The sequence below is a fragment of the Chaetodon trifascialis genome, chromosome 6 (assembly GCF_039877785.1).
Source record: "Chaetodon trifascialis isolate fChaTrf1 chromosome 6, fChaTrf1.hap1, whole genome shotgun sequence".
Classification (NCBI taxonomy): Eukaryota; Metazoa; Chordata; class Actinopteri; order Chaetodontiformes; family Chaetodontidae; genus Chaetodon; species Chaetodon trifascialis.
Window position 1 is genome coordinate 17,332,395 of NC_092061.1, and position 13,583 is coordinate 17,345,977.

At 39.7% G+C, this 13,583-nt stretch overlaps 1 protein-coding gene across 1 annotated transcript; it reads right to left on the reverse strand.

The window, feature by feature from the left end:
• Positions 1-3,344: 3,344 nt before the first annotated feature.
• Positions 3,345-6,278, reverse strand: LOC139332191 (flagellar attachment zone protein 1-like). Its single transcript, XM_070963927.1, has 2 exons — positions 5,166-6,278; positions 3,345-4,613 (listed from the first exon to the last, which is right to left on the reverse strand). The coding sequence occupies exons 1-2, from the start codon at positions 6,276-6,278 to the stop codon at positions 3,345-3,347; spliced, it is 2,382 nt and encodes a 793-aa protein (XP_070820028.1).
• Between the last annotated feature and the right edge of the window lie 7,305 nt (positions 6,279-13,583).

Sequence of the window (13,583 nt, forward strand, 5' to 3'; positions counted from 1 at the left end):
TGACTGGATGGACACAAAGTCTGCCATCCTGCTCCTGTTTTTTACTTTACAAAGTTACTGTGCTTTAATCAAAGTTATCGTTGCTCTGTTGTCTCATTTTCTGCTGAATTTATATTGTATGAACTTTTCTTTTTTGTGTTCACCACATGCATGCAGGAGTTTTCAACATCCACCTGCCTTGCAAAGACAGAGCCTGAGGCGTAAAGTTATGAATTAAGATGTTCTACATATACCTACATATACAGTACAGTAAAAACACTTATACAAAACAATGTTAACATAAACATTATGACAGTAATAATAAAAAAATGAGATTTAGTATGTTGTTTTTACATTTTAATGAGAACAATTTATAGTTATGACAGATTTGATTTATTTTATATAATTTCTCCATGTGCAAAAATGACATCAAACATCAATTTAATGTTTACAAAGAAAACTGTTTTTGTATGTTTCGCAATATTTAAATATCAATTACAGTTTCGTCTGTCATCAGTGGCGAGTGTGTGGAAGACTTTTGTCAGCATCGTGTTTTATTTTTTTTCCCCATTCATCTCATTTTCATCAAGATAACTGCTTGCAATTGAGAGGCTGGTGGTCAAAGTTGACATTTGTTTAGCTAATTGATAATTAGGCTCTGAGACACGTCACCGCTCTCTCCATTCATGCCTGTAAGGTCACTGTAAGTCAACCGCCTCCCAGTTTAAAGAGGAGAACGTTTATCCAGGAGCCTCATCAAGAAAGTTTATTTGACTTTTTTTGTCTTTTTAGACAAAAGCTGTACACTAAACTGTTTGTGTCTTAGTCATGTTTTTACAAGAAAGTTGTATATTAGGCCTGTGTGTTTGTTGTCAATGTGCTCTTGAATGTCATATTGTCATGTTGCGCTCATTTAGCACTTGTTCACCTCTATGGATATCACTCACTGCAGCACTGAGGAGGTGAAAAGAAGAGGCTGTGGTGTTTTTGTCTCAAAAGGCTGTAGTGGGATGTTTCATGAAGCTGAGCCTAATATAAAGGGCTTTGCCTTTTTAACCTTTCAATTTGAATGATAAAAAAAACACACGTTTACTTCATACACACAAAGAAATAATAGAATTTAAGACCCAACCAGTGTTGGTCTTTAGACTGACTTTTTTCTTTTCAGAGCAATGTACATTTATGCTGTCAAACCAAACCAAAATGCCACTATATAACCTGCCTTGTCATTAGTTGTACCCATTGAAAAACCTCCTGTATTTCTGTGCAATAGCAAGGATTTTTGTTGACCTGTAAAGAAATATATTTGATTTGAGTGTTAGAGGTGTGTGAACTGCAATGGGTAGTGGTGTTACACGATATTAGCCTTTGCATTGAGTACTTAAAATCTCCAGCTACAAGAAGGCGAGCGTAGCCTCTCCTGGTTGTACCGAGGATTAAAAACAATATGGAGGGTGGTGTGTTTTGCCAAGCTTTCGAGTGTTTTTATTCAATATTTGAAAATGTGGTATTGATGTGACTTTCTGCTCAGGGAGGCTGAGATTGTTTTTCTAAACCTGTCGTCATGGCAAACCTCTGCTCACCCCCTTCTAGTTTGGCTTTTGAAAATGGCTTTAACCAATCTGTTTAGAACTTTAGCTTATGAACAAGAGCACCACAAGACATGGTTTCGTAAATGCAATATTTGATAATACTTAAATGTTTTTAGAGAGAAGTGTCTGAACTATGTATTATTACATTATTTATACCAAAGCCAAACTAGTGACTTGTTCTTATTTATAACATTTTTAGCAAACCTTGAAGCTAATCTACAAATGTGAAAAAACTAAATGATTCAAATGTTGTTTTTACAAACCATTATTAAGAAATGTGCTTAATGGACTGGTAGGTCAGTGTAGCTTAAAGCGGTGCAACACATTTGAATGAAGGAGGATTTCTGCACACTTTCTGCACTGAAGCGGACCTTCATCACGGCCACAGTGACCAGCTGTCTCACCACCTCCATGCTTTGCACCCGCATGCATACCAAACTGCCCCGTAACATCTTGAAACAAACATTGGGAGATTGCACGTTTCAAGAAAAAAAGGTCCTCAGAAAATGCAGATATCTCGTCTTTGCAAACGGCCATCAAATGGAACTGAAAAGAACAAAATGGACGTTCTTGCTGAGGGACACGGAAGAATTGTTGGAATCACAGGTGTTATTTTCAGTCAGCTTTCATGCAGGACTATCCCAGATTAACAACCTATGCAATATACTCTCACAGTCTGTTCATTCAAACAGCCTCATGGCGACTGGCATTTAAATCACTATTGCATTAAAGTTATTTTTTGTGGCTGCAATCTTTGGAATCTGTGTCTTTATTTGAGTGAGTGATGGGTCAGCAAAGTAGAGGCAGGAAAAATCTGCTGTTCGCTACCACATTTAATGGTCATTTTGGCGCCCACAAAGGCTCATTCTGACAATGTAAGTGTGCAAATGGACAATGGCTGATTTCCTTATCACTGCTACAGTTTCACTGTGCTATTGTTAATGTTGTCACTCATACCTGTTCACTCATGTGCTGTGAAAAGGCATATTGTACATTATGTGTTTGTATATACACACCTTGGTTACTGCACATATTTGCAGTGCAGATCATGGGCAAGATTTCAATGCATTGTCTCAGGCAGTGTTTTATTTTTGATTTGTTTCATTTTATTTTGTTTTTTCTACCATATTCACATTGCAGGGGGGGCTGGAGCCTATCCCAGCTGTCAGCAGGTGAGAGGCAGGGTACACCCTGGACCGGTCACCAGTCGACCGCAGGGCAACGCACAAGACAAACAACCATTCACACTCACACTCACACCTTTTTGAATTATTTTTAGAATTAACCAATTAACCCAATGAGCATGTTTTTGGTCTGTGGGAGGAAGCCGGAGCACCCGGAGAGAACCCACACATGCACAGGAAGAACATGCAAACTTTGCACAGAATGATGCACTCCATCTGACGGGGATTGAATTGCATTAGGCTCCCCAGTCTGTCTGCAATGCTGATGTCTCTTGTCAATTTTATCATTATAATTTTAGTCACTATCACAATTTTGATTCTAGGGGGAGTGACTTTATATTCTGTTACAGCGTACAACACCCTCTGCCCTTAGATCCCCGACCTCAGATGGGAGGATCCCTCTCCCAGGATAGACAGACATGCAATAGATGTTGTATGTACAGAATAAACCGAAACCAGATTAGATTGATTGTCCGCATGTATGAAGAATGGAGTGAGACATCAGACTTTAGGGCTGCTGTCATCTGGGTGATGGCGGATCGTCAGAGACATGCGGTGCTGCTGTGAACTGAGGTGGACTGAACTCTGGTCAAGGGTTACCTTTCCCAGAGCTGAGCCTCTCATATGTGATTTTGAGGGAAGTGTGACTTCTAAGCAGTTCACGATATTCAGAGTTAACGTCACTGTGCCTCCTCATCAGCTCAGTATATTCCTTTTGTAGCTGGTGCAGAGCCTTTGTGTTCTCGTCCAGGGCAGTCTTTCTGCTGCAGTACTTCTCACACTTAGTGCTTTCTTTTTCAAGAGCAGAGGACAGTTGATCCACTCTTTGCTGTAACTCAGAATTTTTTGTCTTTTCATGTTTCAGGTCATCTTTAAGTTGTGCCTCTCTGAGCTTGCTCTCTAATTGCAGTGCTTTGAGTTCATGTACTGTGTATTGGAGCTTGGCGATGGAACATTGATTCTCAGGGATGGCATCATTTTTCTTTGACGCCATCTTTTCAGGGTGCTCAGAGAGAGAGTGGAGTTTAGACTTCATTCTGTTATATTCTGTCTCCACAGCCTTGAATTTAGCTCTGATGTCTATGTTCTCCATCCTTAATGTCTTCATGTCATACATCAGGCACTCTGAGGACAAAACTGCCTCTTTCAGCTGGTCACTGAGGATTGTTAGAGGATCAGTTCCAGCCTGCTTTTGTAAAAACGCCTGCTCAAAGCGCTTCTGTTCCTTTTTGAGACAGGACCTTAAATATGTCTCTGCGTTCAGACTCTTTTCTAAAGCCAGAGTCTTCTCTGAGAGCTCCTTCTCTTGTATCTGTATCTTTTTAGACACTCTCAAGAACTTAGCCCTTTCCTTCTCAATGGCCTCCTTAAGTCTACTGGGAGATTTTCCGTCTTCCTGAAGCTGATTCCCCTCATTAAGGGCAGCCTCAAGTTCAGCCCGCAGTCTTTTATTCTCAGAAGCCAGTTGTTGGTTTTCCTGAGTCAGACGGTCCAGTTCTGCTTCCTTCTGTTGCTGGGAGACAGCGGCCTCATAGTCCCCGTGGTGTTGACAGTTTTTTGCTCTGACTTCTTTGTGTTCAGAAACCTGGTTAAGTCTCTCCTGCAGTGAGGAAATTGTGCTGTTCTTGGTGGCAATATCACTTTGAAGAGCTTCAATATTGAAGTGCAGGCATTTAATTTCATTGTCTTTCTTCACACTGTCCTTCTGCTGCTCAATGAGGCGCTTTATATCAACATGAAGAGCATCTTTTTCAGCTTGCTCCTTCTTCAGAGTCTTTGCAAGAGCGTTTTTTTCAGCTTGCTCCTTCTTAAGAGTCTTTGCGAGAGCGTCTTTTTCAGCTTGCTCCTTCTTCAGAGTCTTTGCAAGAGCGTCTTTTTCAGCTTGCTCCCTCTTCAGAGTCTTTGCAAGAGCGTCTTTTTCAGCTTGCTCCCTCTTCAGAGTCTTTGCAGGAACATCTTTTTCAGCTTGCTCCCTCTTCAGAGTCTTTGCAGGAACATCTTTTTCAGCTTGCTCCTTCTTCAGAGTCTTTGCAAGAGCATCTTTTTCAGCTTGCTCCTTCTTCAGAGTCTTTGCAAGAGCATCTTTTTCAGCTTGCTCCCTCTTCATAGTCTTTGCAAGAGCGTCTTTTTCAGCTTGCTCCTTCTTCAGAGTCTTTGCAATAGCGTCTTTTTCAGCTTGCTCCTTCTTCAGAGTCTTTGCAAGAGCATCTTTTTCAGCTTGCTCCCTCTTCATAGTCTTTGCAATAGCGTCTTTTTCAGCTTGCTCCCTCTTCAGAGTCTTTGCAAGAGCGTCTTTTTCAGCTTGCTCCTTCTTCAGAGTCTTTGCAATAGCGTCTTTTTCAGCTTGCTCCCTCTTCAGAGTCTTTGCAAGTGCGTCTTTTTCAGCTTGCTCCCTCTTCAGAGTCTTTACATGAGCATCTTTTTCAGCTTGCTCCCTCTTCAGAGTCTTTACACGAGTGTCTTTTTCAGCTTGCTCCCTCTTCAGAGTCTTTACACGAGCATCTTTTTCAGCTTGCTCCCTCTTCAGAGTCTTTACACGAGCGTCTTTTTCAGCTTGCTCCTTCTTCAGACTCTTTGCAACAGCATCTTTTTCAGCTTGCTCCTTCTTCAGAGTCTTTGCAAGAGCATCTTTTCCAGCTTGCTCCCTCTTCAGACTCTTTGCAGGAACATCTTTTTCAGCTTTCTCCTTCTTCAGAGTCTTTACAAGAGCATCTTTTTCTTTTTGCTCTGGCCCCAGAGCTTCTCTCTGTTGAGCTCTCGCTCTGTCTTCCTTCTCCAATGACTTTTCTTGAGCACTGCAGGAGGAAATGGACACATCCTCAGAACTCTCGTAGTCCTCACAGTCCGTTGTCATTCCATCCAGAGTCTTTGCAAGAGCATCTTTTTCTACCTTCTCCAGCGACTTTTCTGGAGTGTGCTCCTCAAAAAAAGCCCCTAGACTCCCATCGTCCTCAATGTCTATACTCTTTCCAATTTCTTCTGAAATCTCCATTATTTCAGAAGCTCTCGCTCTGTCTTCCTTCTCCAGCAACTTTTCTTGAGCACTGCAGGAGGTAATAGGCACATCCTCAGTGAATTCCTCAAAATAACTCTTGTGGTCCTCACTGCCCACTCTTGTTCTATCCAGAGTCTTTGCAAGAGCATCTTTTTCTTTTTGCTCTTGCTCCAGAGCTTCTCTCTGTTGAGCTCTCGCTGTGTCTTCCTTCTCCAATGACTTTTCCTGAGCACTGCAGGAGGAAATGGACTCATCCTCAGTGTATTCCTCAAAAGAACTGTCATAGTCCTCACAGTCCGTTGTCATTCCATCCAGAGTCTTTGCAAGAGCATCTTTTTCTACCTTGTCCAGCGACTTTTCTGGAGTGTGCTCCTCAGAAAAATCCCCTAGACTCCCATTGTCCTCAATGTCCATACTCTTTCCAACTTCTTCTGAAATCTCCAGTATTTTTTCCTCGAGTTCCTCGTCAGTACTCTCGTCAGTCTCCTCTCTAACAAAAGTGAACACGGCGCAATTTCTCCTGTCCATTTTGTTATCCTGATGATTTGATTGGCTATTTATGATAATTTGGCTGGGTAGCTGTGTTAAAACTTGACTTTTTATGTTTTAGCACGACAACAACAAATGTGTCCTTCCAACAGTATGTATCCTCTATTAATGCCAACAGTGTGTGTCCAGCAAGTAGTCAAGCAGTGAAGATCAAAGATCAAAGATCAAAGGCACAGAGATGTCACAGTCTTCTAATTCTACAGAGAGATTCTAAATTCCACAGGGTTTTGTTTTGTTTTTTTTAACTGATATTCAGCATCATTCAAATATTTTTCCTGCGTTATATTTCAGGAACTGAATGTGTATGCTACAAATCTCAACATTTTGTTTAACTAAATAATACACATATGAAAATTAAAACAGGAAAGCAGTGATCTTTACTCTGCAATACAATTATTTATCACAGGACCTCACAAAACCAAGATGGCGGCATGTCTGTTCACGTCAGTGTTATGTGTCCTCTGTTTTTACTAATAACGCTCTTATTCTTTTAACATTCATTTAAATTACAGAAAGAACCTTCATAGAACATATATGCACACTATTCTCTGCAAAAGTCTCCCCTTTCTGGCTCATCGAATGGGATTTAAACTAATCCGATCCTCTGAATCTGATTGTGGTCTACGTATTGGCCACTGGGTCCTCTTGCACCTCACCGGCTCTACCTGCCTGGCCTCTCCTCCTGGGCTTTGCCACTGCATCTCCTACTCCGGTTCCCACCCCTCTCTACCGGCGGCCTGCTCTCCAGCGCTCCGGGGTTGTAAAAATCCTCCAGGCATCTCAGGCTCTCACCTGCCTCGCCACCCGGCCTCCCCACCACACACATACCTCCTCCTCCTCCTGGCTGACGGCCTGCAGTGTGCTCGCTTGCGCTGTCTCTGTCTCACACACACACACACACACACACACACACACACACATACACACACACACACACACACACACACACTCGCACAGGTACGCACACACTATCTCTTGCTGGACAATGAGAATGGCGTTTCTCCTGACTCTACTTTTCGTGTTATCTGTCTGGGACTTGCGAGCAAGTGATCTCTCCTGGGTGAGTACATCTAACAATGTGTTTCGCCTGCAGGACATTGCGTATGGAGGCACTTGCGCTTTGACTGTTTTTAAATTCATGCAAACCCCGAAGTGTTTGGCACAGGACATAAACATTTCAGAAACTTTGCCCAAAGACTTGCCCCACCTTCAAAACCTTCTGACTTTAAATGACTGTTTTACATTCAATGAGAAATCTCAGTCGGACCAGAAATATGAGATGACGAAGGTTTCCACATGTAATTGTGTCAAACGGAGATGGTTGATTGTTTTGCTGTTTCTTATATCTGGTAATGTGCAAACTAACCTGGGCCCTGAGCTGCAGTGTGTTCAGACACCATCTGATTTTAAATCTCTGTCAGGGCTAATAATCATTCATCGCAATGTGCGCAGCTTGTTGTCTAAAGTGGATATGGTCAGAATATGGGTTAAATCAACAGATGCGGACATTGTTGTAATATCAGAAACATGGCTGACAAAATCAGTCACTGATAGAGACATTAACATAGATGGATACAATGTTTATCGTGCTGACAGACCAAAGAAAGGTGGCGGTGTGGCCATTTTTATAAAATCAAAATTTTGTGTTAGGGTAATTCTGACTGAATCACTCAGCAAACAGCTGGAATTTCTGGCAGTGAGTATAGAATTGTCTAAGGGTCTCTGTTTAACTGTTGTTGGGTGTTATAGACCCCCATCTGCACTGAGTGATGCGTTGCAGTCTTTGATGCACCTTTTATCCAAATTAAATTATAATGAAATTGTGTTAGCTGGTGATCTTAACTGGGATTGGCTCAAGCCAGTATCAGATGAATTTAAATCTTTTTGTGACTGTCAATCTTACCCAGTTGATTAATTCACCAACTCGGCCAAATCCTAAACAGCCCGAGAGATCTACTCTAATAGATTTGATCCGGACTAATGTTCCTCATAAATTTTCAGCTGTTGGTGTTTTTTGCAATGATTTAAGTGACCATTGTGTTGTTGCTGCTACTGTACTAGAAACACTAAAATCCCTAAATCCAAGCCACGTGTTATTTTGAAAAGGGATCTTAAACACTTAAATGAGCAGGGGTTTTTTTCATGATTTGTTTAATTTTAATTGGAGTAGAATAGAGCAGATCCCTGATGTTGGAGCAGCATGGACATTTTTTTATGATGGTTTTACACAAATTTTAAAAAGATATGCACCTTTTATAAGATACAGAGTTAAGGGGCGTGATAACCCCTGGTTTCCCCCTGAACTAACTGAATTTATTCATGCACGTAATGTGGCTTGGGCAAAGGCAAGGGCAACAGGTTCTGCTACTGACTGGACTATTTTCAGACAACTGAGAAACAAATGTTCCTCTCTTATCAAGAAAGCAAAATCAGAATATTATTTGTCTGTCACTACAAAAAATTTAAATGATCCAAGGAAATTTTGGAAAGCTATAAAGTCCTTTTCTGTCAGCAATCATTCCCTAACAGTGCCCAACTTTGTTATGAAGGATTTTGTTGCTATTCATGACAAAATGGAAATTTTGAACTGTTTGAATGAGCATTTTGCAGCTACTGGCTCCCTGTTTGCCTCTGCTTGCAGTGCGTCTGTGAAACCAAGTACTGGTGCGTCTGTCTGTGTTGGTCAGTCTTTTAATTTTGTGCCTTTCTCTGCACAGGCAGTTTCTAGGGCTCTAAAAGAACTAGACCCGAGAAAACCTTCAGGACCTGATTTGATTGATCCTTATTTCTTGAAATTGGCAGCCGATTTTGTAGCAGAGCCTCTCACATATCTTTTTAACCTAACTTTGCTGACTAAGGAAATTCCAAGAATATGGAAATCTGCCTTTGTCCTCCCCTTATTGAAAGGGGGAGACCCAAGTATTTTAAATAACTACAGGCCAATATCTAATTTGTCAGTACTGGTTAAAATTCTTGAATCTCTTGTGAGTGCTCAGCTAAAGGAGTTTTTATACACCAATGATATTTTATCAGCATATCAATCAGGTTTTAGAAAAAAGCATAGCACTATCACGGCTGCACTGAAGGTGGTAAATGACATTTCTGTAGGTCTTGATAAGAAGCAACATTGTGCAGCACTTTTTCTTGATTTCTCCAAAGCTTTCGACACAGTCGACCACAATGTTTTAAAACTTAGACTTCTGAACTCAGGTCTCTCAGAAGAAGCAGTTTCTTGGTTTTCAAACTATCTTAGTAATCGGTCTCAGTGCATTAGGTATGATGGTCTATGCTCAGATTTTGTATCGATCCACAAAGGTGTGCCACAAGGCTCGGTATTAGGTCCACTCTTGTTCACTATTTATGTGAACAATCTGGGTCAAAATGTGTCAAATGCTACTTTTCACTTCTATGCTGATGACACTGTTTTATACTGCTGTGCAGCATCTCTTGCACTGGCAGTTGAGCACTTGCAAAATGCTTTTGTGGTTGTTCAGGATAAACTGCATGAGCTGAAACTTGTTTTAAATGCAGATAAGACGAAGCTTATGTTGTTTACCACCTCAAAGGCTAGGTTACAAAATGTACCTGTGGTGGTCACTGTTGATGGAAAGGAGATAGAAGTTGTTAACTCGTACAAGTACCTGGGTATTGATCAATGACTCCCTTAATTTTAAACCTCATGTGCTGAACCTGGTGAAAAAACTGAGGCTAAAACTGGGTTTTTATTTTCGGAATAAGCTGTGTTTTTCTTTTAATGTAAAAAAGCGTCTAGTTGCTGCAACTTTTTTACCTGTATTAGACTATGGTGATCTCTTGTACATGCATGCCTCTGCTCAGTGTCTCCATATGGTTGATACAGTCTACCATGCATCCCTAAGGTTCATTACAAATTGTAAAGCACTGACTCATCACTGTGAGTTGTACTCTCGGGTAGGATGCCCCCCCCCCGGCGACCCGTAGGCTCCTACATTGGTACACCTTTATATACAAGGCAATTCTTGGTCTGCTTCCATATTACCTGTGTGTTTTCATCACGCAGAAAAACACCGGGCAGTATTCACTGCGTTCTCAGGACCTCTTTATGCTCTCTGTCCCAAATGCTCGGACTGAAATTGGGAAAAGGGCTTTTGGGTATTCTGCACCCTCAGCCTGGAATTTGTTGCAGAATGATTTAAAACTGAAGGAGCTTGTGTCTTTAAATGTTTTTAAATCTAAAATGAAGGACTTGGAAGCAGTTTCTATAGGATGTCGATGTTTTTAGCTTGACCGTTTGTACAAATTACTCTCAGAAACACTCGTCTTGATTTATTGATAGTTTTTTTTATGCAAATTTTAGTGATTGTGAATTGTACTTTGTCTCCCTGTGTGTCTCTGTCTGCAACTTTGTGTTTTTGCTGCTGACCGTCTTGGCCAGGTCTCCCTTGAAAAAGAGATTCTTAATCTTAACGGGACTAACCTGGCTAAATAAATAAATTAATAATAATAAATAATAAATAATAAATAAAAAAAAATAAAAAAATAAAAAATTGTAAAAATAAAATCAGGCCTATGGGGCATTACATATCATTACATACAATCCATTTTCCCCAGTATGCTGTAAATTGTTCCAGTTTAATCATGTCATCATCTTCTCCATTTTATAAATCCCCATTGTAATTTCCATTCATCCATTTAAAGTTGGACTCTCATTTGAATCTCTTTTCAACCATTTTTGAGGTGTATATCCAAAATATGGAGTCTTAATTTCTCGGGGTATTTCACAGTCCCAGAAAATATGGTAGTGGTTTGCGTTTTGATGTCCACGGTTTCTCCAGCAGATAGGACGGTTATTATCATATTGGGATTTCCGACAGGGTGTAATAAAATACCTTTTCAGGTTCTTTCCAGCCAAACTCTCTCAATTTTGGTGAGCTGATACACTTCCACTGAAACCTCCATATTGTCGCCCATTCTTCCTCAGAGATAGATTTTTTCTTTCCTTCTCCCACTTTGTTTTAATGTATGAAGTCGATTGTGTTTGAAGATTCAACAGACTCTTATACATGAAATGATTCTGCTACCAGTATATGAATTATATGCTTTTCTGAACAGTTCTATTAGACATTTACTCGTCTCAGTTACATTTTGACCTTTGTATTAACATAATGTCACTTCTGAAAATATCTATAGAAGTCGTGGTTCAGCATCTCAAAGCTGAGTAGTGTTTTATGAGGAGTGTTAATTATATTGTATAGGCACATTATTCTTTTAGCTGTCCAGTCCTTTGTGTCCAATTTATTTGGTGTAAAATCTGAGTTATGTGCACACCATTTGAGAATTCCAATCTCTCTCTCTAATTTATATCATTTCATGATCATTTTCCATATTTTTAAGAGTCCATTTTACCCGTGGATTATGGATAGTATTCACACAACTTTGTAAATTCTCATCAGCTAATATTGCCTGTATGGGAATGGAAGGTATTTTTGCTTCAACGTTTTTCCCTTGAGCAGTATATGATGAGTTGCACTGACATATCATAACTCTCACTTGTGCTGCAAAATAATAATCTCTAGGATAAGGAACATCGACAGCACATCGTCCTTAGTTATATTTTTATTTTTTAACAAACTACTGTTATTCTTGTTTATGTTTTTTCTTACCTTTTTAAACATTTGTTGTATATAATCTGTGTTTGTCTGTATGTTTAATTGCTTCTGCAACAAAATAATTTCCCAATTTGGGATCAATAAAGAAGCAGTCTAAAGTCTGTCTAATTGAAGGCCTCATTTCTCTCTTGCTAACTGAAACGTCTTAAGATGAAGTCTAGGTCTTTTACTAGCCATAATTGTCCTTTATAGCATTTTATCCCATTAAATAAATTGATAAACATATTGCTGTAAAAACGCAAGAAATTTTGTTCTTTTTATTTTTCATTTCCATTTCGCATCTCACCAAGTCGTGTTGAATCCAGTCCCATCACCTCACTTAGCACACAATCAATATAAAGGTACTAAAAACAGGGAGAAAGTATTTGTGGATCATTGATTTTATTAACGGTAGAGGGAAGAATACCAAGAAGAGAAAGAACTGAAGAAGACAACTTTTACCATTTCTCTGACTGGATGGACACAAAGTCTGCCATCCTGCTCCTGTTTTTTACTTTACAAAGATACTGTGCTTTAATCAAAGTTATCGTTACTCTGTTGTCTCATTTTCTGCTGAATTTATATTGTATGAACTTTTCTTTTTTGTGTTCACCACATGCATGCAGGAGTTTTCAAGTGTTGCGGCCATTTAGCACTTGTTCACCTCTATGGATATCACTCACTGCAGTACTGAGGAGGTGAAAAGAAGAGGCTGTGGTGTTTTTGTCTCAAAAGGCTGTAGTGGGATGTTTCATGAAGCTGAGCCTAATGAAAAGGGCTTTGCCTTTTTAACCTTTCAATTTGAATGATAAAAAAACACACGCTTACTTCATACACACAAAGAAATAATAGAATTTAAGACCCAACCAGTGTTGGTTTTTAGACTGACTTTTTTCTTTTCAGAACAATGAACATTTATGCTGTCAAACCAAACCAAAATGCCACTATATAACCTGCCTTGTCATTAGTTGTACCCATTGAAAAACATCCTGTATTTCTGTGCAATAGCAAGGATTTTTGTTGACCTGTAAAGAAATATATTTGATTTGAGTGTTAGAGGTGTGTGAACTGCAATGGGTAGTGGTGTTACACGATATTAGCCTTTGCATTGAGTACTTAAAATCTCCAGCTACAAGAAGGCGAGCGTAGCCTCTCCTGGTTGTACCGAGGATTACATAACAATATGGAGGGTGGTGTGTTTTGCCAAGCTTTCGAGTGTTTTTATTCAATATTTGAAAATGTGGTATTGATGTGACTTTCTGCTCAGGGAGGCTGAGATTGTTTTTCTAAACCTGTCGTCATGGCAAACCTCTGCTCACCCCCTTCTAGTTTGGCTTTTGAAAATGGCTTTAACCAATCTGTTTAGAACTTTAGCTTATGAACAAGAGCACCACAAGACATGGTTTTGTAAATGCAATATTTGAAAATACTTAAATGTTTTTCGAGAGAAGTGTCTGTTTGAACTATGTATTATTACATTATTTATATCAAAGCCAAACTAGTGACTTGTTCTTATTTATAACATTTTTAGCAAACCTCGAAGCTAATCTACAAATGTGAAAAAACTAAATGATTCAAATGTTGTTTTTACAAACCATTATTAAGAAATGTGCTTAATGGACTGGTAGGTCAGTGTAGCTTAAAGCGGTGCAACACA